Consider the following 23,442-nt stretch of genomic DNA (forward strand, 5'->3'; position numbering starts at 1 on the left):
TGTGTTTTACATACACAACTTTATAATAAAAAAGAAACTCTAAACTTCATGATATTTTTTTGCCTTATTTAACCATTTTTAAACTTAATGTTTAAATGCTAGCTTTAAAAAAAATACATATTGATTGGCCATTCATTTCATATTTGTTGTTGACCATATATTTATTTTGCATTATAATCCAGTCTAGACGAGTGAGAATGTCTTTTTTTTTTTTTGTCAGTGTCATCTTTACAAAGTAGGTCAGGGTTCAGCATAGCCAAGGCCAATGTCATAATCCTCTTGTAATTTCTGTTCATGTGACACGGATTGAAGACACTCAAGGAATCCCGCATGGGTTACAAAAACAGCCTGATGACAAAGCAAGGAAGGAAAACAAGTATGAAACTCACTGATATGCAAAGCTTGATCCTGTTTTACATCTTAAACATAAACCATGTGATTTGCATTTAATGTCTTTTTCCTAGTTTACTTTGTTGCAGTATTTACTCTCATGCCAAATATATGCACAGTCAATCCCTTTTAAAGGATAAACTCTCCGCTTTACAAAAGCATATTTAACAATCCAAGCTAGCCTTTCCTAGTGAAAGGAATTTCAGAAATGTCTGCAATTTCTCAGTGGGAAGTTAGTGGTTTATGGATGGGAATAAAACGGACGCAGAATGCATTTTCCATATAGCAGGAGAGACTGAGAGTGTACAGTAGCATGACTGCAGTTTTAAGTGGAGTAAAACAAGGTCAAAAAGGAGCTCACTGCAAAGAATAGTGCATTTGTATTAAATGAAACATCAAGGCTCTCATCAAAACAAAATAGAATTAAAAAAATTTAGTCTTATATGCTGATAATATGACCATATTATGCAGAATTTCTGCAGTTTTGCCTTATTTTTATTGCCATTTCTGGCTGTTCTAGAACAACAAAGGATATATTATAAGATGTTAACCCTTATATTAACAGTTCTTGTACAATTTGAAAGAATGTACAAAAAAAACTACAGGAGAATGAAAAAAAAAATATTTAGCTATAGTTTTTGTTTTCAAACTAAATTTTTAATGCATTTTTGTTCTTATTATACTATTAGTTGTTAAAACATGTTTTTGCAGGGAAAGAATGTGCCTCAGAACATGTTTATTTAAAAAAAGCATTCAATGTGTTTTTCCATGTCTCTTTCACATTTGTATGATGAGGTCGCCATCTTGTGGACAGTGTAAAAACTGGACAACACTTCCTCTCTATCGGGGAATAGTCTTCACTGTTTGGAATTTGTTTTGTTGGCATTGTAACTACTGGATGGTGTTTGTTTTTTTAACCTTAAACGCTTAATTTGTTGGGAGAGAGAATGGGGGGGGGGGGGGGGGGGGTCAGTTAATATTAATTGGTCAGTTTTGGTTAGAAAATATATTTGTATACAGTAGGCTAAATGCAGTTTTGTCTAACATATTTTTTTACTATAATGAGTGTGAAATGTAAGCATATGGCAAGGACAAATAAAAAATATATTACTGGTCAAAGGGGTGAAATTGTGGAAAACTGTGACAAGGAATTAAGAATGTGTAGGCTAGTTCACTTTGGGGGAAAAGTTAAAAAATAAAGTGATAAACAAATATAACTCAAAAATTAATATTTTTTTTATGTTAATACAATTAATGTATAATACATTATGTAACTTTTAGTTTTGGTAGATGTTAGTTGTTGTTGTTTGTATTAAATCAAAATGTATGTTATGTAGTGAAAGTGACACTTATAGGAATTATAATGAAATAGGTTAGGTTAGTATGTACAATATGCTAATGGCTTCAGTCTAAACCTTTTTTGATAATTGTTTATATTGATGAAAAATGTGTATGAGGACCGAAATAAATCCTGATGATGATGGTGATGATGATGATAAATACATTAATATGATACTACACGCATGCTAAGGCTAAAATGCAACACATAATTATAACAGGAGGTCTCAGCCTATGTTGCCATGAAGACCTGAAATCTTCCGGACTATTAAAAAATGATTGAATGAATTTATCTTTTTCACCCTTTTCATAGTCACTAGATGGCGTTGTTCTGTTTAGAAACATTCAAAGGTCGAACAACTATCAAAATGGAATCCAACTCTAAACTGGAGAATAGTTTTAAAGGTAAGGGCTTCCTTTGAGCATTCCCAAAATGGTTTCAAAATTATGTTAAAACAGGGGTTAAAGGGTTGTTTTTCGTGCAAACATGCTCTCGCGCTACGTTTCAACATACGCATCTCTGACAGACTATAAACAGTCAAAGCGCAGTTCTGTCACAATCAATAAAGTGCTAATTTCACGTGACGTCGTTCAAATTTTTAAAAAAGTGTGCCATAATGCCATCATGGAATTAAAAACTCGTGTTATTGATTGTGTAAACATGTCAAATGTTTTTTTTCTTCCCAGTGAAACCCTATCCTGTGGATCTACCTGTGCAGCATTATAGCGAGCTGAGCACAGGATGTGACGAATACCTGTCCAATATTCAGTCAGATGGTTCTAGGCTTTTCACCCTTCCTCATGGAGAGAAAGTGAGAGGAAATACACTTGCATGCAATACAGAATTTTGTTATTTAGTGTCAAAATTTATTTTGAGAGTTGCCTACCTAGCCAGCAATAATGTGGTCTTGGTTGGTAGCTCTAGTTTTTGGCAGATATTTTTTAAATTCCTCATAAAAGGGTGATATTTGTGATAACAGGTGGAAGTAACCTGTGAGAACATTGGTCGGCTTGCATTTCTGAGAGATGGTGATTTATCACATTTTATTCTTGCTCTCCACACACCTGAGGATGAAACACAAGGTCCAGAGAATTCTATGTTTCCCCTCTTAATATTGTTTTGTGTCATCCTACTTCATTTGGATAATATATATATACTATACTTTTAGTGGTTGCTGTGTACTTGCAAGGCAAATGGTGGCCTGTTGGTGATGTTTTGAAGACATCAAACAAATCAAGATGTGGACTTGTGTTAGTGAGTAGCACTTAGTTTGGTAAACTTTCTTTCATATGCAATGTTTTGAGCAGAAATGTCATGATGTTAACATTGTCACCATTTCCAGGAGAGCTCTGACAGTTCTTGTCATCCCAGGTGGAGTCAGTGATGGAGAGAGTTGTGCTATTCCTGCTCAGTCAAGTTATATTTGGAATTCTGGAAAGGCCTCTTGGAGAAGACCTATATTTTTCTGCCTATTCCTTATGGGAACATGGCAAAATTCTCTGGCAAAATGGAGAGGCGGTTGGGTTTTACACCGTCAAAAGAAAGGGTAATTTCATTTACTAGCATGCTTAGAAATTTGGTGTAGATTTAGAAAAAAAAAAGGTTTATTGTGTTGTTTTTTCATAGGCAGCCTGTGTGACGGCTGCACTGGTCAGAGTTATCAGCTCCCTGTGCTGGACACTGTGTTTGTTCGCTCTCACTGGAGAAGGACCGGGCTTGCTTTACATATGCTGGAGGATTTCTGTTTGTCCCAACCCTCCGAGGGCATTCTGGGAATTAGCTTTCCTATGTCTCCTGGCATGTATGGAGGTATGTACACTAACGGTCAAAAGTTTGGGGACTGTAAGATTATTTTTACGTTTTTAAAGACGTTTTTCTCTCCTCCAAGGCTGCATTTATTTGATCAAAATACTGTACAATCCGGTAATAATGTGAAATATCATTACAAATTTAAACTGTTTTCTGTTTTAATATATTTTAAAATGTTATGTGATGTCACATGATCCTTCAGAAATCAGTGTAATATGCTGATTTGATGCTCAAAACATTTCTTATTATTATTAACGTTTAAAACAATTGTGCTTATTAATATTTTTGTGCAAAACATGATTTTTTTTCTTCCAATTATTCGATGAATAGATTTGAAATAATAGCATTTATTTGAAATAGAAATTGTAGCATTATATATGTTTTTACTGTCACTTTTGACAAATGTAATGCATTCTTGCTAAATAAATTAATTTACTTCTACTATATATATATATATATATATATATATATTATTATTATTATTATTTTTATATAATAATAATATTATTATATAAGATTATATATATATATATTATTATTATTATTATTTTTATAATAATAAGTAAGATTATATATATATATATATATTATTATTATTATTATTATTATTTATATATATATATATATATATATATATATATATATATATATATATATATATATATAATCTTACTAACCCCAAACTTTTCAATAGTAGTGTACCTTATGAATGAATACTAGAGTTCAGTCAAACCAAAGCAGACAAGAGTTACAGGATTTTTCTAAATCAAAATCCAGTTTGGTCAGAATATCATATAGATTATCAGAATAACCAGAATATCATATAGACCATCTACATAACTGCTACGTATTGGGAGTGACAACTGTAAGTAAATTCCTTAAATTATTGTTCCGTGTGCATGCGAAATCTATAGTTTACATTGAACTGATAACAGTGGTTTCATTGGATGTTAATAAAACCACTCTTATCTGTTATTATTGATGTAATGGAAGCCTAGTGCCTAAAGCTTACACAACTTGTTTAAATAATTGTTTAGTTTGCCAGAAGTATCTCGGGATCCACAAAGAAGAACGAGACCGTCTTTATGAGGTGGAACCCCCTGGTGAATGGGCTCAGAGACGCAATGTGTGGTTAAATATCCAGATGCGGGACCTCCCAAAACACTGTAAGGCTCTTACAGCAGATATTGACATTGGTTTGGTAATAAAGCAAAACATGAGTAATTTGACTCATAGCATGTGAGCAAATGGTTTTGATTCTAAATACTTACTGGACTTGTGTTTTATTGAGCGTTATAGAGACTTTGTGGGTGTTATTGCAATGATCAGGGCACTTTATCTCAGAGGTGGTGCTTTTTACAGGTGGAAACTCAGAGCAGAGTCCACACAGCTCATATAGTCACGAAAGAAGGGAAGCCGATTTAGATGAAGAGGTATGATGTTATCTTGCGTTTATATAAGCTTATCTACTGACCGTTTACTGCCTGTTACCGTAAGTTGGTCTCCGTTGTCATTGGAGACTCGCATTTTTAATTAAATATATTAATTAAATGAATCATTCTTTGTTGTCTTACTCATTTCTACAGGGGATTCTGCCACAAAAATGTGGCTCATCAGTCAGTCTCAAAGACACATCAAGCTCGGAAAAGAAGCGACCTGCAGATCAGTCCAACACAGGGATTTGCTTTAAAAAAGCCAGGGCTTAACACTCATGTGTCCAGAAAGATCTCAGACAGGCAATGTCCCTTGAAAGAACAGAGAGCCCAAATATTCAAGATGCATCTCTACAAAGAATGTAGATGTGAGCAAATAAATAAATTCTAAATAAAAATATGTAATGCTTTATGTGTTTATCTTTATTACCATAGAGTGCTACATTGTATGACTGTTTTTTATTGTGTGTGTGTGTGTGTGTGTGTGTGTGTGTGTGTGTGTGTGTGTGTGTGTGTGTGTGTGTGTGTGTGTGTGTGTGTGTGTGTGTGTGTGTGTGTGTGTGTGTGTGTGTGTGTGTGTGTGTGTGTTGATTGCTGGCTATTCAGTGTTAGTGGTATATTTTATTTATTTTTATGTCATTTGTAGTTGTGTACATTTTATTGTGTTTGTTACATTTCACAAAACAAAAATTATATTTCCACAAAATAAATATTGTAATATGGTGTTTTTTTTAAAATAGATATTAATCAGACTACCCAAAAGTGTATGTTCAGTTTAGTCCATTCCATTGATGATATATAAAATGGTATTGTAGGCCTATATAAAATTGAAAACAAGATTTTGAAGACGTAGTAGATTGACAGATGACTTTACGTCCCTATATAAAACACAAAAAATGCTGGGTGCACTTAAAATAACAGAAAACATCAAAACTGTGATGATGAATATTTTACTTTTCATATTGGCACCACCTCTTGATTCGCGCAAATAAAGAGCAGGTAAGTGCAGAAGATAAAGATAAGCAAAAAATGATTCCCTTCTAATTTTAAACTCTAATTTTACAGTTATTTATATATTGTCAAAAAGTTACAACTACACAATATTTCCCCGCATCGCTAAACTGCGTTTCGAATGGATAGAGATTTCATGATGACGTAACCAGGAAGTGGCTGAGCTTTCGACGAAATAAAAATCATCGACAGAAGATGAGTCGCATATATGACAACACTGCGTTATTAAACAAACCTGTGCATAATGAGAAACTATCCTCCGCATTTGATCCAATAGTTCACCAGAGGTAAGTTAATACTTCAAGCCTGAGTATGATGAAGTATACTTCAAAGTTCAAGTCTGCTTTTTGCAGAGCGACTAACTTACTTCTCCTAGTATCCCTTACAGATATGGATAACTAGTCTCCAAATACAATAATAGTTACATAAGTTATAGCTAATACTGTAAATACATTATGAAGTATGATATGCTATATGCTTCAAACTGTGAAATATTTTGTCAATTTTGTCATAGCAAGTTATTATAGCAACACCAACTGTGGCGTTCTGGCGGAAACGATCGTTACCATAGTGCGTATCATAGTACCATAGTACATTGTGTTTTATGTATCATTTTCACTTTCCAGTGGTCATGGTGTCATTTTAGAGGGGGCGGTTCTGGATGTGTCACGCCATGTCATTACAGATGTGAACAACAGAAAGGTAAAGTGTATGTTTATTAGAGAACTTCAAACTGTTCCTCAACTCAAAAACTTAGCCTATAGGTTGTACTCTCCAATCATGATCATTCACTAATTTAAACTACCGTTAAGTCTGGGGTCAGTAAAACAAAAACAAAAACTTTAAAAAACAACATTTCAAATGAATTCTGTTCTTTTGAACTTTCTATTAATCAGAGAATCCTAAAAAAATGTATCATGGTGTCCACATTTACACAATTAAACTTATAATATTAAATAATAGAGAATATTATATGTCAACATTGATAATAATAAGAAATGAGCATCACATCATAATGAAATAGAATGATTTCTGAGGAATCATGTGACACTGAAGACTGGAGAGTAATGATGCTGAAAATTCAGCTTTGCATTACAGGTCCATTTATAATATCTTACTATAGAAAACAGTTAACAGTTATTTTACTGTATTTTTATCAAATAAATGCAGCCTTGGTGAGCATAAGAGTCTTTGTTCAAAAACATTTAAAAATTCTATCGACCCCAAACATTTGAACAGTCGAGAATATATAATTTTATTTGTAATAAAATGATCAAATAATATTTTCCATGACTCTTAGCGATTCAGCAATTGTTTTATTGTTGCTTGTCTTGATATCCTTTTTATTAAAATCTAAAACGTGTTTATTTCAGGAGCGCTTCAATGTTTTGTACATCAAACCAAGCCGAATCCATCGCAGAAAATATGATTCAAAGGGAAACGAGATTGAACCTAACTTCAGTGATACCCGGAAGGTCAACACAGGTTATCTGATGTCATCCTTCAGTGAGTACTGAGTAGCCATAGTTTGCATTTATTCAGAACCATTTTGATTTGTGGTTTTAACATGGCATGTTTTTATTGTGCTTTTTAATGGCAGCCTGTTTTAACAACTTTCAGTTGTACCATTAAATAATAAAAGCTGGAATAAACTTTTACAAAACCATTACAAGTAAATGTAATATGCCGATTTATAAAATATCTTCATGTATGGCAGCAGACTATTATATGCATGTTGTGAGCAAAAGGTGTCTGTTTGTGTGTCTCAACCTTGCAGAAGTGGAAGCTAAGGGTGAAACAGACTGTCTAGATGAGCGCCAACTGAGGGATATTGTGAATAAGGACCAGCTGGTTAAAATGACTTCAAAATATTGTCCTGGTCAGGCCTTTGCATTCTGGATCTCAGAGGAGGAGATGAACAAAACAGAGCTTGATCCTGGCCAAGAAATCCGTCTTAAGACGAAAGGAGACGGGCCTTTTATTTGTGAGTGAATGCTGAAAATAGTATGTACTTCTACGTAAATCAAAGTGTCTACATACTGTTCCCTCTGTTTTTGCCTGTCTAGTTTCCTTCGCCAAACTGGATGGTGGTACAGTGACAAAGTGCAACTTTGCAGGAGATGAGAACGCTGGAGCATCGTGGACAGAGAAAGTGTTGGCTAACAAAACTGATCAGGAAAAGACAGGGAAGAGTGCCGGTCAGGGTGACGGAGCAGACGATGAAGAATGGGTACGATTCTCTGCTCAACTGAAAATGTTTTGTGTTTTGCTCTGGCCACATAAAGCATTTGTTTAGGAAATGGGTTTATCATGAACAGATGTGCAATCGTTTTTAACATTTCCTGTTATTCTATCATCAAATGCAATGATCCAGTGAAGGATTTGTTGAAGTTTGTTGAAGCAAACTTGTAACATCTGTTTTATGTTGTTTGGGATCTTGCTTTTAGGATGACTGAATGACACCCTTCAGCTTCTAGGATTGGATCACAGTGCCTTGTTATCTGTCTTCCAAATGTATATTTACACCACAAAACAAGACCTCACAGTCAGTATTCCTATGTTATCACATGAAAATATAATAAATAAACAGCAAAAGTGCCATTTTAAAATAAAGACTGTTATGCATTTTTATTTTCAAAGTATTTTCAAAGGCATATCCGTCAGATCATTAAGCATTTTTATTGAAAATGGTTTTATAATATTTCATAATCATATTTATACATGCAACTATATTAAAATGATGGCCGATTAATGGCTGATGCTAAAATGATACACTATTTTAAAACACTAAAATCAGTTGTTTTAATTGTTAAGTAAGTTTAGGCATCGCAACATTATAATGTACTACAGTATAAATATTTTATACTTTTATTTTTAAAAAATTACTTTAGATTTTATTGTTTTTAAATTTGCTGAAGTTTACATTTAAAGTGTGTTTTTTAGTGAGTGTTACATGGCAGCAACGGTCATTTTAATGTAAAAAGGAAAATAAGCATGCACAATTAAATATCTAATATATATATGTGTGTGTGTGTGTGTGTTATAGATATATTACAGTACCAGTGCATCAAAAGAAACAGCTGTGTAAAAAAAAATAACTTTATTTAAAGATTTACATGTTTGACTTTTACATGTTACAAAATATTACATCTCATGAATCACAACTTTTGTCATTCATAATATCATCAATCACAGTAATCAACAAAATGATAGCTATGGTTTTATAAAAAGGTCATATTTCAAAATACTAGCTTTCATAATATGCATTTTAATTAAAATAAACTATATAAATACAAGGAATAACATAATAGTCCTTTGTGCTTTTGTTTTTGGTATGTGCTTAGATGTGATTTCATCACTGTAAACAATACTCAGTAATATCAGCTAAATTATATTAAAAGCAATAACAAATTAAGCTGTCCTAAACATTCATTTTTGGGCTTTTCTCTTATATACACCATAGATCTGGCTTTAACTACTCAACACAGCATAAGGGAATGTGTTATGTAGCCATTTTAAAATTGCACATTCGTTGTTCTCTTCTAACGCTTGACTAATTCTCCAACAAAAAGCATCTCAGAACCACAGGAGGGTGTTGCTTTCATTGTGGAATGCCTTTACATATGTTTTTGATTGTGTGGGCCTACAAAAACTCTGATCCTACAGCTCTCCATTGAACCAATCCTTAACATTCTGCTTGTTTTCATTCACCCAGATAATGTTGGCCTCTGTCCTTTCAATGACCTGCTCCAAAGCTCGAGCTGCGAACCCCTGATCTTCCTTATCCTGCTCCCTCTGAAACTGCTTCAGCTGTGTAAAGACAAGTTTGAATGTTTGTGTAAGAACAATAGTGGAAACACAATTACAGATTGAGGCATCATCAACTATTACTCTTTATCATCCCTCTACAATAACTGAAAGAGTCAGAGAGTAACCAAAAATGGCAAACAACAGCACCTCTTCAAGTTCAACGTCCCTGGAGAATCTCTTTGTCACGCCATCTAGTAGACTGCCTAAAGATATGATTCCAGCTCCATACCTGCCCAAAAAAGATGACTGTTAGTCACATGTCCATATAGTTATGGTTTCCAACAAGTAACAGAGATAAAACCTTTAACACAATTAAAACTATCATTCATTTATAGCTGAAAGCAGCCTTTGGACCCTGAATTGCTGTTGATCTTTGACACTTTTATGTAACTTGGGTGTTATAACTTCCTGATTGCTGTGGCAATTCCCGATTCATAATTTTATAATTCATAATTTATCTCAAGCCAAAGACACAGACTGAACATGTTTGTGGAATATGTAATTTGAGTGGTTTAATTTGCCTGCACTGTTAAAAAAAAAAAAAAAAAATTAGTTTGTATTGTACATTATTGGAGTACGTTTTATAAGAAAATATAATCTCAGTCTTTCTACTTCGCAATGTTGTCTTTAATTCAATGTGTTACTTGCTGTTTCTTTGTAATGATTTTGAAATTTACTAGCAAGTTCATTCATTGAATTTAAATAATAATTTGAACCTTAACTTACTCTTGGGTGATATAGGACCACTTGCCACGAACAAAATCCCACGCGAGAGGCTGGCCGGCGACATTTTTGGCAATGTAGTTTATGGTAGAGACCATATCCATCTTTCTAATCTTTGAAGGGTCAAGAGTGTACTCAAGATATCTGTTGGATTATAAACGCCAATAGTGAGTATGAAGTAAACATAGTGTCCGTTGAGATGGTGTAAAGCTCAAATCGCTGCCCTGACCTGTTCAGCAGCCAGATTTCTTTGGTACATGATAGGGCATATCTTAATTTGTCTTTCTCTGCAGCGACTGTAGTCCTTTGGTATTCTTCCCAAACAAATTCCCAATCATCCTCATCACCGGCAGCTATTGCACTGCAATAGATCGCTCTCCTCAAATTCGGATGTATTTCGGATGGAATACTAAATCTAAAAAATACATCAGCTTTCAAGTCAATATATCTTATGTATATGCATAGATATCTTTTAGAACTGTAATTTACAATAATTTAATTTAGTCTTAAAGACGCAACTCACATATTTGAGTCATTTTTATGATCCATGAATAGACTTGTTGCCATGTTTATGCACTCAGGAAGGCCATAGGTGCAGGCCACTGAAATAGCATTTACCTGGTTATTCCTAAGAAGAAGAAGAAATCAAAGAATGATTGCTAGATTTCCAACAAAATATATGTAAAGAAAGACAAAAAATTTACTTACTGGTCAGTGTAATCCTTAGGAATGGTTGCATTATTTGTGTACTCTTCAAAGTGCTCATATAGTCCTCTAACTTGCTTGCGTAGGTATTTCTTGACATAGAAATGTACAGATAAGTTATCACATTTTCCACTGTTTCGTATGTGTTCAATTAGACTGTTTCCTTGTGCTCACCGTTATCGCACCATAGACCTCAGAGCGATCAAACATAAGGACAAAATGGTCCAGGTTTTTCAGTGCTGACTCCCATGGAATATACTCAGTATCATTCACCAGGAACTTAGTTAGACTTAGTGCAATAGAGACGTTGAGGCGATGACCCCTTTAAAAAAAATATTAGAAGTTAACATACAGCAACAAATCCGAGTGAACAATAGAATTACAAATTATCTGAATGAAAAATGTACCTTGCCAGATTAAAAGCGTCATCAATGAGTTGCCCTCGGTTGATGACTGGAATCATCTAAAGATGTAAGATATTTTTGATCTCATCAGTATTCTGCTTGAATTTTGAATATTTTCTATAACTGACAAAACTTCACGCAAGTACGTGAACGCAGACGCTGCTACGCAACCTCGATTTAGCAAGTTGCGTACTGAACTGTGTCGGATCGCGCGCATTGTTTTCTCAGCGCTGCCCTATGGCGCTGCCACAAGAGGCGATAGCGTGAATTAGCATAAATGTCTTTTTTACAGTTTCAGTCCAGCAGCAGCTATGCTGTATACTGTCTATGGCTACTCGTCGTCACATTAACAAATAGGAAAACAAGTCTTATCGCATCCGCTCGTCGGAGAAAGTGTTACAGCCATGGTTACAGCAGTGTGAACCTGTGAACTGATGGCGATATGGACTTTTAAGGTAATCAGCTAACCTAGCAAATTATTTTTATTGTTGCAATTTTTTTCATTTTTAAAATCCAAAGGTTAGTCAAAAGAAGAAAGATTTAGATATCAGAATTTTTAGATATCAATCGGCATATGCGATGGACATGCTCATTTTTGGTAGCTCGATCCTTTAAAGGCATCTTGAGTAACAGTTATATTAGACAAAGCATATACAAAATAACTTTTTTATATATTGCAGAATTTATTATAAATTAGCCTAGTAATCCTTAATCAAAATAACAAATTATTATCGTTGTCGTCTCCCATTCACCACTATAGAAGTTTACCCAACGATGACGACTTCCGCTTCTGAGAACCCCCGGAAATGTGAAAAGTTGTGACATGTTGCAATGTAATTACCATTATTACGAGATGATAACACATGATGTTCTACTTGGAGCTGTTCACGTCCGGCTCAGAATTGGAATTATCAACGGCAATGAAAATATGAATCTTTAGCGATCAGGCGGTACAGCAGTCATATGGAACAAATGGGAGCTCTCCGAAAATTCCCAGTTAACATTCTGTAATTACGTGACTGATTCAGTATTTTATAGCAATTTACCTGAGTAATACGGTTTAATGTGAGAGGCAGCCTATTTGAATGTATTTCTATCGCCCCCTTGAGTAGCCTACTGAAGTTTGATACCGCTAGACCAATGGAACAGCGCACTGTTTAACCGTATAACTGTTGCATGTTTAACCGGATCGGTTGTTGGCCAAGGGTTCGCGTACTTGCGCAAAGTAATGTTGCAGCCCTTAACTGTAACGTGATTTAAAAAGAATGCTAATAACATGTCTTACATGATGATCTTTTTCAAGCTGCATTAGAAGTTTGTTCCAGTTTTCTTCATCATAGTTCACACGGTAAAAGCCAGTGCAGTTGATGTTGGCGAGAACCCATTTATCTGAATCAATGAGTTGAAAATGTGGCCTTCGAACTATAAGGAAGGATGCAGAAATGATCAATTGATTAATCACTACAAACAGCTTAGAATATGTATATAGAATAATGTTAGAATGCATATATGGTTGTTTTGGCAGGTTTCCTTCTTATATTTTAAAATGAAGCTTTAAAGTTTATTTGTTCCTTACCTGGACCTTTTACTTTCAGTAAATCTTTTTTCAACCCAGAATCATCAGACTTAATGTATGTGATTTGAACCTGCCATGGAATACTGTTAGGAAGAAAATAAACAATGTTTGAATTTGGAAACTACTGAATTATAGAGACTAAACAATAAAGAATATATTGCATATAATGGTACAATACTTTAGGACTTTTATTTGATTAGCTTAAATCCAATACTATAAATGACCTGCCATGGAACCTAAATGATTCAGTAAATATGATAATATTGAATACTATTGATTTTTGGAACTCACTTATGGCCCACGCCTGGCTTTAGTAAAAACTGTTCTTGAGAAGTATCCCCCGTCTGGGTATTAATGGTGATTACTGGGTACCCAACTTGCTCAATCCATGTGCTCATGAAGCCTTCCAAATCTAGATTTGTCTCCTGATAATTGTTGGAAATATTTGTCATTATTCTCTCATATTATTTCAACTTAAAAATTAGAATATAGGTCCTCGATTTACCCCTTGCAAGCATTCCAAAAGGTCGTTGTACACAGTGTTATTGTACTGGAAGTTGTAGAGATACGTCTAAAATAAATACATTTAGCAATTAGACAATCAGTCCTGACCATACTTTAAAATATTCAATAAATAAAAAATACATAATCACATCATATCACAAAAGGTCCTAAGTTTTAAAAACACAATTATATTAACATATTTAAAGTAATATAATAACATTTGAGTTGGGGATTTATAAAGCTAAATAAAGCATCTGAAAATTCACTTTTGCCATCACAGGAATAATTTACATTTCAAAACTTATTCAAATAGAAAAATATATTTTAATTGTAATACAATTTTTCACAATATTACTCTTTTCTTTTTACTGTATTATTGATCAAATAAATGCAGCCTTGTTGAGCATTAGAGACCTTCTTCTTCAAAACATCAAAAAATCCTCCAAATATTCCAAACATTTGAAAAATAGTATATAGTGTATATAATTCCCCCCGACTTCGGCTTACCTTGAGTCCTTTCATAAATGCTTGGTCAGTCATGAATGCGGACAGCATTCTCAACACAGCAGCACCCTAGAGGACGTACAGAGCATGAAGATCTTTTTTTATTTTTCATTCATTTTGAACATTAAGACACTACAACTGTATTGAGATGTCATGCCAACCTTGCTGTATGTGACGTCATCAAAAAGTTCTATGATCTCAGAGGAAGTTTGAATATCATTTTCATACAAGCTGAGAGGATGAGAAGAGTTCAAGGAATCCACTTGAAAGGCGGACTGGATTTCTCTGAGAACAATTAGATCTTTCTGAAAACACAAATGAACAATATCACCAGAGGAAGTTGGAGGTGGCAGAGTTTTAATTGAATTAAGTTAATCCCATTATAGTTGTGGACAAAAAAAAGAAAAAAGAAAGGAGTAACCATGCATGGGTACTATTTGTTAAAATCATAATGCTAAAATAAACAAAAACATACCAAGTCCCAGCCAGCAGCTTCCACCCCAATGTATGACATATATGTCGCAAATGCTTCATTCAGCCACAGGTCATTCCACCAGCGCATAGTGACAAGGTTTCCAAACCACTGAAATTAAGCACAGGTATGAAATGGAAAAATTATTTGTTTATGATTTAGGGGTTCTCAACCCCTTGTTCTAGTGGATGATCTAAATATTTAATGTTCTAAAGACCTACATCAGAGATTTGTTTATTATGTTATTATGTTATGTAAATTGTAAATTTATTTGCATTTTTTTTTAGGTTGTCACTGCACAGTTAACAATGTCATTCACTGAAATATCTAGCCCAATGTAAACTTTAATCGGTGGTTTATTATGCAATAGGATATTAAGGTTATGAATATGTTTACCTGATGTGCCAACTCATGAGCAATCAGAGTGGCCACCCATTCTTTATCAAAGGTTGATCCCGTAACTTCATCATACAGCAAACCTGACTCCTGATATGAAATGAAACCCCAGTTTTCCATGGCTCCGACACTTAAATCTGGCAGGGCAATCTGATCTATAATAAAACAAATTTTGCTTGTGATCCTCCATGTCTTTTATATGGAACACAGACTCATTTCAGCTTGTTCAGCATGTTCTGTTTGGGATAGTTCACCCAAAAATTAACATTGTGTAATACCTGAATGACTTTCTTTTTTTCTTTTTCTTTTTTTAGAACAGAAAAGATATTTGGTAACACTTTACAATAAGGTCTTATTTGTTAACATTAGTAATAACTAACATGAATTAACAAAGAACAATATTCTTACAGCATTCTTACCCTTTGTTAATGTTAGTTAAAAACAATGCTCATGTTAGCTCATAATGTTAACAGATACAACTTTTAATCTTAATAATGTATTAATAAAAGTTGAATTAACATTTACTATGATTAATAAATGCTGTAGAAGTGTTGTTCGCTGTTAGTTAATGTTAACTAATGTAGTTAATTTATGTTAACAAATTAAACCTTATTGTAAAGTGTTACCAGTTATTATATAAGAAGGTCTTTTGTCCGGTCCATACAATAAAAGTCAATGGGGTCCAATTTTTTTTCTTCTACTTTTTGTTGTATGGGCACAAAAAAGACATTTAATAAGTGGTGAACCTTATCCATATGTATTGATGCAAGCAATTAAAGTAAACCACATAATTCAATAGAGCCATTGAAACCTTCTCGTTGTTTTTTCCCCTTGACTCACCTAGTTTGTCCAGTGGGTATTTCAATCCAAATTCCTTCTCATAGTGAATCAGAATCTTATGTGTTATTTCAACTGCATAGTCAGCATGGCCAGCAACAATAGCCTCTTTCCGAGCATATATCTTGAAAACACATCATAATAATAATTTGTGAAATGTAAAAAAGAAAAAGAAAACAAAAAGCCGGCACTGAAGTGTCTTAAATAAAAATTAAAGCAACATACATGCATGTTTGTCCCAGTCGGTATCGATTTATACGTAAAATCGGCTAAAGTGAAAGCCAATAGATAAGTTGACATGATGGGGGTCGGTGTAAATGTAGTCACAACCCATTCTTCTCCATCTATTTCTATCGAGCCGGAGTCTGAAAAACAGAAATTATACTTTGAGCCTAAATACCTTGATTTTTGTTTTGTTTAGATTGTTTAAATCCTTTTCAAATGAGCAACAGTCTTTTGAAAAACAATTAAGATTTTGAATGCTACTGTTTGCTGTTTTGACGTTTGTCTGTATTAGAGACTGTATTTAGGACCAAATATTTACACTTTTAAAAATAAAGGTTCTTAATCTACGGTTCCATGAAGAAACTTTAACATCCATGGAATGGAACCTTTTCATACCAGAAAAAAAGGTGAAAAAAAGGGTTCTTTAAAAGTTATTTTTAAACTGTTCACTGAAAGATTTTTTGGGGAACTCAAAATGGTTCTTCTATGGCGCTGCTGCTGCAAAAACAACCTTTTTAAACCTTTACTTTTAAACGTGTATATATATATATATATATATTATATCAAATATGTTCTTTCATGTACAGTGAAATGTTGACAAGATAGGATCCTAACCTCCCATTCCATTGGAGAGGGCTGTAATTCCAGGTCTGTGGATAATAGTAATGTCAAACACTGCCTTCAGAGCTGGCTCATCAAAGCAGGGAAATACTCTCCTCGCGTCTGTGGGTTGCAACAGGCTGGTGGCGAGGAATCTGTTTCTGGGGAAGTATTTATACAAATTATGTTCTGGATTTATCTTTAAAACTGTGTGTAAAAACAACAGTAAATGTACATAATGGCGATTTCATTAAAAAAAAATCTCAGGAGGCTTCTCACAATAAACAATTTACCGGACAAAAGATAGCCTGTGGTGAATATTATGAAGAGAAAGTTTAGAAAATTAATTTTTAAAACTATTTATGTCACCAAATACATGCAAATATATCTTAGATATATTAATCAGTGAATTAATGTTCTTGGGTGTTTTTAACCGGACTGAAAAGAGACTTTTGTAAGACAAAAATATAATATAAGTATTAACACTTTACAATAAGGTTCATTTATTAAACATTAGTTAATGTATTAACTAACACAAACTCACCATGAGCAATACATTTATGACTGTTTTTGTTAATCTTTGTTAACGTTAGTTAATACAAATACAACTGTTCATTGTTTGTTCATGTTAGTTCGCAGTGCATTAACTAATGTTAACAAGATTTTAATAAAGTGTTAGTAAATGTTGAAATTAACATTAACAAAGATTAACAAATGCTGAAGAAGTATTGCTCATTCTTAGTTAATGTTAATTAATGTAGTTAACTAATGAACCTTATTGTAAAGTGTTACCATATAATTTATTAATATATATATTAGTTTATAAATAACATTTCTATTAAAAGAAACTAGATTTCCTGATATCGTTACCTTTCTTCATCTTCCTCATCCTCGTCTTTACTCTTCTCAGTGTACCGGTTCACATAAAACCCAGACAAGTCTTCAAAAAGTTCCCCTTCAAAGTTGGTAAAAATATCATAGTAGGTCCCATTTCCAGATAACTGGCCCTCGAGGTTGATCACGAGAAAATTACTTTCATTGTTATGAATTGTATATCTGCTCGCTAATTTCCCATCTGAACCAGATTTTCTCACTTCCACATTCTTCACATTTAGGTTGTGAACATGAAGCAAGATGGTTTTGGAGTCTTTCATACACTTAAACCTTACAGTCGAGTTCCCCGAGAAAAAGAAGGATTGGTTTGTGTAGTTGTTAGTTATCGCTGAGTAAAGGTACGGTTGGAGGACGACTTTGTAGCTCTCAGGAAGCAAATAGTCGTGAAGTCTGAGATTCGTTGGAAGATCTGTTGGAAGAACCGGAGGTTCAGTTGGAGTAGGTGGAACCAGCGGGCGTTTTTCGTCTATCTGAATTTGGAACATCACAACCATCAACACTAAACCACAAACAGAAGAAACTGTGACGACCCCAATGCCGACAGCCACGGCCTTGGTAATGCCAGTTCCTTTGGCCATTTCTGATCCGTCTGAGAAACCTCCAAGAATGAAGTGAGCTAAGGGAACTTGCTGAGCGTTTTTTAGACTCTGTACCCTCACAGATCTTGACAATATATCAATTGGGGCGTCAAGCACCACTACCACGCCTATCAAGATTACACATTAACATGAGCCAGAAACACACAAACATGGCTGTATTTGACATGTAATGCGTTGCATCGCTCTTTGTCCCACATCTGGAGTTATAATATCTGTTCAGTCCAAGGTCAGCAAAAACACATTAGAGAGTTTTGTTGCTGAGAAAAGAAATGTGCATTCTGAAAGTAAATGCACTTAATCAATGGAACTGAGCGGAGTAATCCCATTCTGATCCTCTTGAGTCCATCTTATGTTCTTCCATAGACCTTCAGACTGCAGTGATAAGACATCCAGCTGTTTGGGACCCTGGCAGAGGTGACAGCAGTGTTCTGCCCAGAAACTTCTCTGATGACTCATTGAACAAAACAAAACGTCATTGACGGATTTCTGAGCCTTTTCTACTACTAAATCAGCATGTCTTTGAGTGAAATTTGGAGTGTGTTTTCCTAAGAGTTAGGGGAGGGGACTCCAGTGCCTTTTTTTTTTTTTTTTTTTTAACTCACCCCAACCTTCCCCTCTGAGTTTTAATCTAAACGTCTTTAAAATCAGCAGATGGTAATGTAGATGAATCTACTTTTTAGTTCTAGATGGATCGATGGATAAAAAACTGTCACTCTTTAAATATCTATTTATATTCATCTTAAATTCAAATTATAAAGTATTTTAATGTCAAATCTGGCTGGCTCGTTTAAACATTAAAATGGACGAAATAATGATCTTAAAACGATCCTACAAATAAATAAATAAAAAACACTTATATAACAACATAAAATGTTGCCGCCGCTCATCTATGGAACCAATTCCCTCTGGACAGCCGCTTTGCACCTTCCATTACCATTTTTAAATAAAAATTGAAAACATTTATCTCTACTCCTTGGTTTTTAATTATTATCATACTCCTGTTTTATTGTCGTTTTGTTTTACTCCGTTTTTATTTGATTTTTATTTACTCTGTTCAGCACTTTGGATAGCTTTGCTGATTAAGTGTGCTATGTAACTAAAATGTACTTGCTTACATTAACAGGAAGTATAACTGGAAGCTACAGTGAACCATTTGCATTTTTTTTTAAAACAATCAAAACAGCACAAATGTTATTTAGTAAAATCGTATCAATTTATTGTAGCTGTTTGAGTTCCAGCCAGTACACAGAATTAATTTATCACTGCACCGAAAAGAAAAGGGTATGGTGGTGCCATCCTGTGGATGAGAAGTACTGCACACAAATCACATTTCATCCACTGGTTGTTTACAATGGGGGGAAAATGGACCGGACGTCTATGCACGTGACATACATTAATTGAGTTATCTATTAGTTTTTGGCGCTAAAGGCAATATTTTCATTCCATAAAATCAAAGAAAAACTCCATGGAAGAAAAAAATCATTAAAGGCACATTATGTTAATGCTTAGCATGAATGCTGATCTGATCTTAATCAATACATGCCTATTCATTGGTCAGCTAATACATGTAAAGAAGGTCTAAGCAGTTCAAGTTTTACTCATTACTTCTTTAGAAAGCCCTAAACTCAAGATTGTGCTTTTAATTGTATTATGCAAGACATTTGTCCCAAATATGGATAACACTACATCGATGCAACACTACATTTTCACTCACGTGAAAATCCTTAAAAACACTCAATAACAGGCTCGAACTAAAATAAAACCAATCTATTTCAATTCCATTTTATAAAAGTGAGATTAAAATTAAATTGTCAGAAGAGGAAAAGGTTGTCTGAAATATAGATGATCAGGAATGTCATAACTTTTGGTCACAGACTGCTGAAAACACTGAAGTAAAATCTAGTTTAGGACATTCACACAAATAAAGGCATAAAAAACAATTTTTGATTATTCCTACTGAAACACACAAGGAATGAAATGTTTTAAGGAATTAAGAGTTCATGTCAAGGTGATCAACACTCCATTGCTGCAATCTGCTTTATCCTACTTTTTTTTTGCACAATAGAACAATTTTGCTGACTTCACATAAGCTCCTAAAAAATGCACTGGATCAAAACATGTTTTAGGCATAATTGTAAGGTTAATAAAATGCACATATATTGAAATTTAATCCAGTTATTTGCTAGCAAGGTGTGGCTGATGTATAATTAAATGCATTAAATCATTTTTATTAGAGAGGATCAGAATTGTGTTTTCTGATTATATTTTTGGTCCATCTAATGTTTGTTTTTTTCCGGATGTGGCCGTGATTGTTTAAGTCTCACCAGAGCCAACTGTCTAAATGCTGAAGGCAATAGCAAGACTGCTGGAGGATTGACGTCAGCTCTCTGTAACTTTGCTCTTTCCAGTTGGGAAGGAGTCTTTCATTGTTAAGGGCCTGAAGCTTGGGCGTTCCTTCACGCAAGACCTGATACAAGCAGGGCCATCGGCTCTGTATCTGTAGTCGAGTCCTGCGGTCCAGAGTAATGCCCCGAACGATCTTCTTCGCCCGCAGCTCTCGCAGCGCTGGAAGGTTTAGGCAGGAGAAGACCAGACCGCGACTGGGCGACACATCCAAGAACTCAAGCGAAAGGGATTCGAGGGTGTAGGAGATGCCTAAATTCCGCAGAGGTACAAGAACATGGAGCGTAAGGGACTTTAGATTAGGGAGCGATTTAGTCAGTGTCTGTAAAGTGTTCGGGCTGACCCCTTTGAATACCCAAAAGTACTTCAGTTCTAAGATACGAAGGTGTTGAAACTGAGTGATCAGCATAACTGACGTTTCGGACCAGTCGAAGTGCAGACGCATTTTGGTTATCCTGGGACAGCTGTGGACGAGTCTGGTCAGGAGAATCTGGAAGTTATTGACCTGGTCCATCTTGGTAATATTTTCTTGATGAGAGCTAGAACTGGTGTGAACACGAAGGTCGAGGGGCTCCAGGAGCGTAAATGTCCAGTTTAAATCTAAATGACTGAGATCACGGCAATGGATGTTCTCTAGAAGGTGTGACAGGAGCTCTCCCCATTTATTGCACAGGTCCCCTAGATCAAAACTGGCCTTCAGAGTGAGCAAACTAGCCCCACGGGATATAAGATGATGGGTGTAATGGTGAACCCAAGCTTTCCAGCGCTCAAACTCTCTGTTGGAAACGAGCAGACCCTCCTGGCCCAGATGAAACACCCCACGGCGAGAATAGTCTGCAACTCTCCAGAGCTTCCCGGAGCGCACCAAGCAACTCCAGCTTGCACACACAAGGGCAGAGTTGCACTTGTCCACCTCACTGAGGAATGAGAGCACATGGAGCTGGCATTCCATGGGTAGGGAGTTGAAAGGGAAGTAATCTTCATCACCTTTAACCCTTCTCCTTGTATTAATGGGAACAAGGGCTCTCTTCCGTTGAGGCATCTTCTTCAGTGCTTGGTTAAATCTTCAAGATCATCCTTTTGTCTTTCTCTCTCACTGAGAGACGCTTGACTGCACCTAACAGAAAACATAATGTAATTTATATCCAAAGTTCAATTCTGACTGACTCAGTTATCTCTAGCACCACTGTAATCGTTTCAATTCGATTCGTGAAAGAAATCGTTCACGAATCAAAACAAAATGTAATTTCTAATGTGCATCAAGACAGAGCATATCAACAGAAAATTCATAAAACATGCAAATATTAAATAATGTTTACGTCTGCCAGTTTTACGATTTATATATTTTAAATTAAACTAGTAGCCGCTGCCTAAACATAATATATGTGGAAACACTGCTAGTGATAACTTACCTTTGACATACTAGCACATCCCTGAGATGTAGAGTTTATATTCGCAAAGACAACTAAGCACATTGCTGTTTTTGCTAAGCGTGCAAGGAGCAATTTCCTTGGAGGAAATAAGGCATGTATTTTTTTTTTTATTTTTTTTTTTTACCAAACTATGCAAAATAGTTTTATAGACCGCTAGTAGCGCATTGTTAGCCTGTCACTGCGGCCTGACATTTTTAGCGATAGATGTGAAACAAAACTGTTCGTTCGCTCAATAGAATACTTGAACTCAAACTGTCGTGTCAGTCTGACTGAGCTCTTAATTAAATAATAACGCTTTAACTAGTGAGAAATAGTCAGCACTTTAGAGCAAACTAAGAAGCTAAGCTGTGCTGAGAATCCCTTTGAGGGGCTGTTGTTGTTCTCGGCGAGTGACATCATCAATGTGCGTGCTACAGCCTTGGGTGCTTATGGCTGATCCGGGAACAGCTCTGTAAATGTTCTCCAAATATAGTTAAAACAGGTTTTAGATTGAAAGAACTGACTTGAGGACAGGTTCAACATGCTTTTCGACTTCTGCTGTCATGAGTTCCGCAAAGCGTCGATAGCGGTATCGTTGTCACATTTCTCCATCACTACTTTTTAATATCTCACGCTGAGCGATATTTTTAATAAAAGAATCGTGTAAGAACATATTTTACGACGTGTAAGTTAACGTTATAGATCTGGCAACGTTATGATACATCATAAAAAGTAGGCTACGACTCATTTCGGCGAATCGGTTCTTTCGAACAGGTTTTAAAAAGCCATTCCATCTGTTCTTTTACGTCATTCCGTTATCTCGACGTGCTCAAGATATTCTAATAAAGAAATACAAAGATATATCAATTCTATTTTTCATTCACATAATAAGAAAACAAATTCAGTGTCTATATGCGAGCCCAATAGGCTATATTTATAAAGATTAGCGTACCACCTTCTGTATGTTTTTCTCATTGACTGTTTTTTTATGTATAGGCCTAGCTCTTTCTTGTTTGTTTAAAGTTTAATAAAAAAAACATAAAAAAAACATTATAATGCAGATACAGGTGAATTCAGGTAATGGGACACATTTTGACATTAAGATCACTTTAAAAATGTCCCAATTATCCAGAATTAACTATAACTGTTTAATACGTTTTTGCTCAAGTTGTATTTGTTGACATTTCTGACTACACTTACTTTTCAATGTGATTTATGAAAGAAATCGTTTAGACCAGTTTTGTTATCGGATCATACATTTTATTAATAGTGTTTTGTTTACTAATTACTAGACATCGCTGGCATCTATAGGCTTTTTCAGATAGGCTATACATCCACCATAACTATACTTTTCTTCTTTTTTTCTTCTTAAAACAAAGGGGTTTGTTTATCATAC

The 23,442-nt window shown here is 34.8% G+C and overlaps 4 protein-coding genes across 7 annotated transcripts; 2 read left to right on the top strand and 2 right to left on the bottom strand.

Moving 5' to 3' along the window:
* The first annotated feature begins 1,869 nt into the window (after positions 1–1,869).
* fam169b (family with sequence similarity 169 member B) lies at positions 1,870–5,371 on the top strand. Of its 3 annotated transcripts, none has more exons than XM_079621188.1 (9): positions 1,870–2,133; positions 2,416–2,540; positions 2,709–2,811; positions 2,898–2,983; positions 3,101–3,275; positions 3,356–3,538; positions 4,576–4,704; positions 4,901–4,971; positions 5,125–5,371. In XM_079621188.1, exons 1-9 carry the CDS (start codon positions 2,049–2,051, stop codon positions 5,242–5,244), a joined length of 1,077 nt encoding a protein of 358 aa, XP_079477314.1. In that variant the 5' UTR covers positions 1,870–2,048; the 3' UTR covers positions 5,245–5,371. The 3 variants fall into 3 exon arrangements, with proteins under 3 accessions (XP_079477314.1, XP_079477313.1, XP_079477315.1); XM_079621187.1 differs by having other exon boundaries at positions 2,042–2,133; positions 4,576–4,719; positions 4,898–4,971; XM_079621189.1 differs by lacking the exons at positions 2,709–2,811; positions 2,898–2,983 and having other exon boundaries at positions 2,042–2,133; positions 4,576–4,719; positions 4,898–4,971.
* Positions 5,372–6,096: 725 nt separating this feature from the next.
* On the top strand, positions 6,097–10,409 carry arpin (actin related protein 2/3 complex inhibitor). 2 transcript variants are annotated; one of them, XR_013798584.1, is made up of 7 exons: positions 6,119–6,269; positions 6,609–6,684; positions 7,356–7,488; positions 7,760–7,966; positions 8,049–8,212; positions 8,430–8,527; positions 9,698–10,409. XR_013798584.1 is itself a non-coding variant. In XM_079620992.1 (6 exons), the coding sequence occupies exons 1-6, from the start codon at positions 6,178–6,180 to the stop codon at positions 8,436–8,438; spliced, it is 681 nt and encodes a 226-aa protein (XP_079477118.1). In that variant the 5' UTR covers positions 6,097–6,177; the 3' UTR covers positions 8,439–9,556. The 2 variants fall into 2 exon arrangements, 1 of the variants encoding a protein (XP_079477118.1); XM_079620992.1 differs by lacking the exon at positions 9,698–10,409 and having other exon boundaries at positions 6,097–6,269; positions 8,430–9,556.
* On the bottom strand, positions 9,643–18,789 carry anpeplb (alanyl (membrane) aminopeptidase-like b; the record flags this gene model as incomplete). Its single annotated transcript, XM_079620993.1, has 20 exons — positions 17,609–18,789; positions 16,754–16,893; positions 16,139–16,278; positions 15,917–16,037; positions 15,077–15,231; positions 14,684–14,791; positions 14,370–14,513; positions 14,212–14,277; positions 13,706–13,771; positions 13,492–13,625; positions 13,201–13,283; positions 12,910–13,046; positions 11,628–11,683; positions 11,395–11,542; positions 11,224–11,312; positions 11,039–11,143; positions 10,745–10,930; positions 10,519–10,659; positions 9,940–10,021; positions 9,643–9,792 (listed from the first exon to the last, which is right to left on the bottom strand). The coding sequence occupies exons 1-20, from the start codon at positions 18,208–18,210 to the stop codon at positions 9,643–9,645; spliced, it is 2,853 nt and encodes a 950-aa protein (XP_079477119.1). The 5' UTR covers positions 18,211–18,789.
* A 639-nt stretch (positions 18,790–19,428) lies between these two features.
* Positions 19,429–22,852, bottom strand: LOC307003421 (uncharacterized protein). The gene is made up of 2 exons (XM_079621784.1): positions 22,047–22,852; positions 19,429–21,751 (listed from the first exon to the last, which is right to left on the bottom strand). The coding sequence occupies exon 2, from the start codon at positions 21,674–21,676 to the stop codon at positions 20,552–20,554; it is 1,125 nt and encodes a 374-aa protein (XP_079477910.1). The 5' UTR covers positions 21,677–21,751; positions 22,047–22,852; the 3' UTR covers positions 19,429–20,551.
* Between the last annotated feature and the right edge of the window lie 590 nt (positions 22,853–23,442).

Source organism: Phoxinus phoxinus (assembly GCF_949152265.1).
Source record: "Phoxinus phoxinus genome assembly, chromosome: 8".
Taxonomy (NCBI): domain Eukaryota; kingdom Metazoa; phylum Chordata; class Actinopteri; order Cypriniformes; family Leuciscidae; genus Phoxinus; species Phoxinus phoxinus.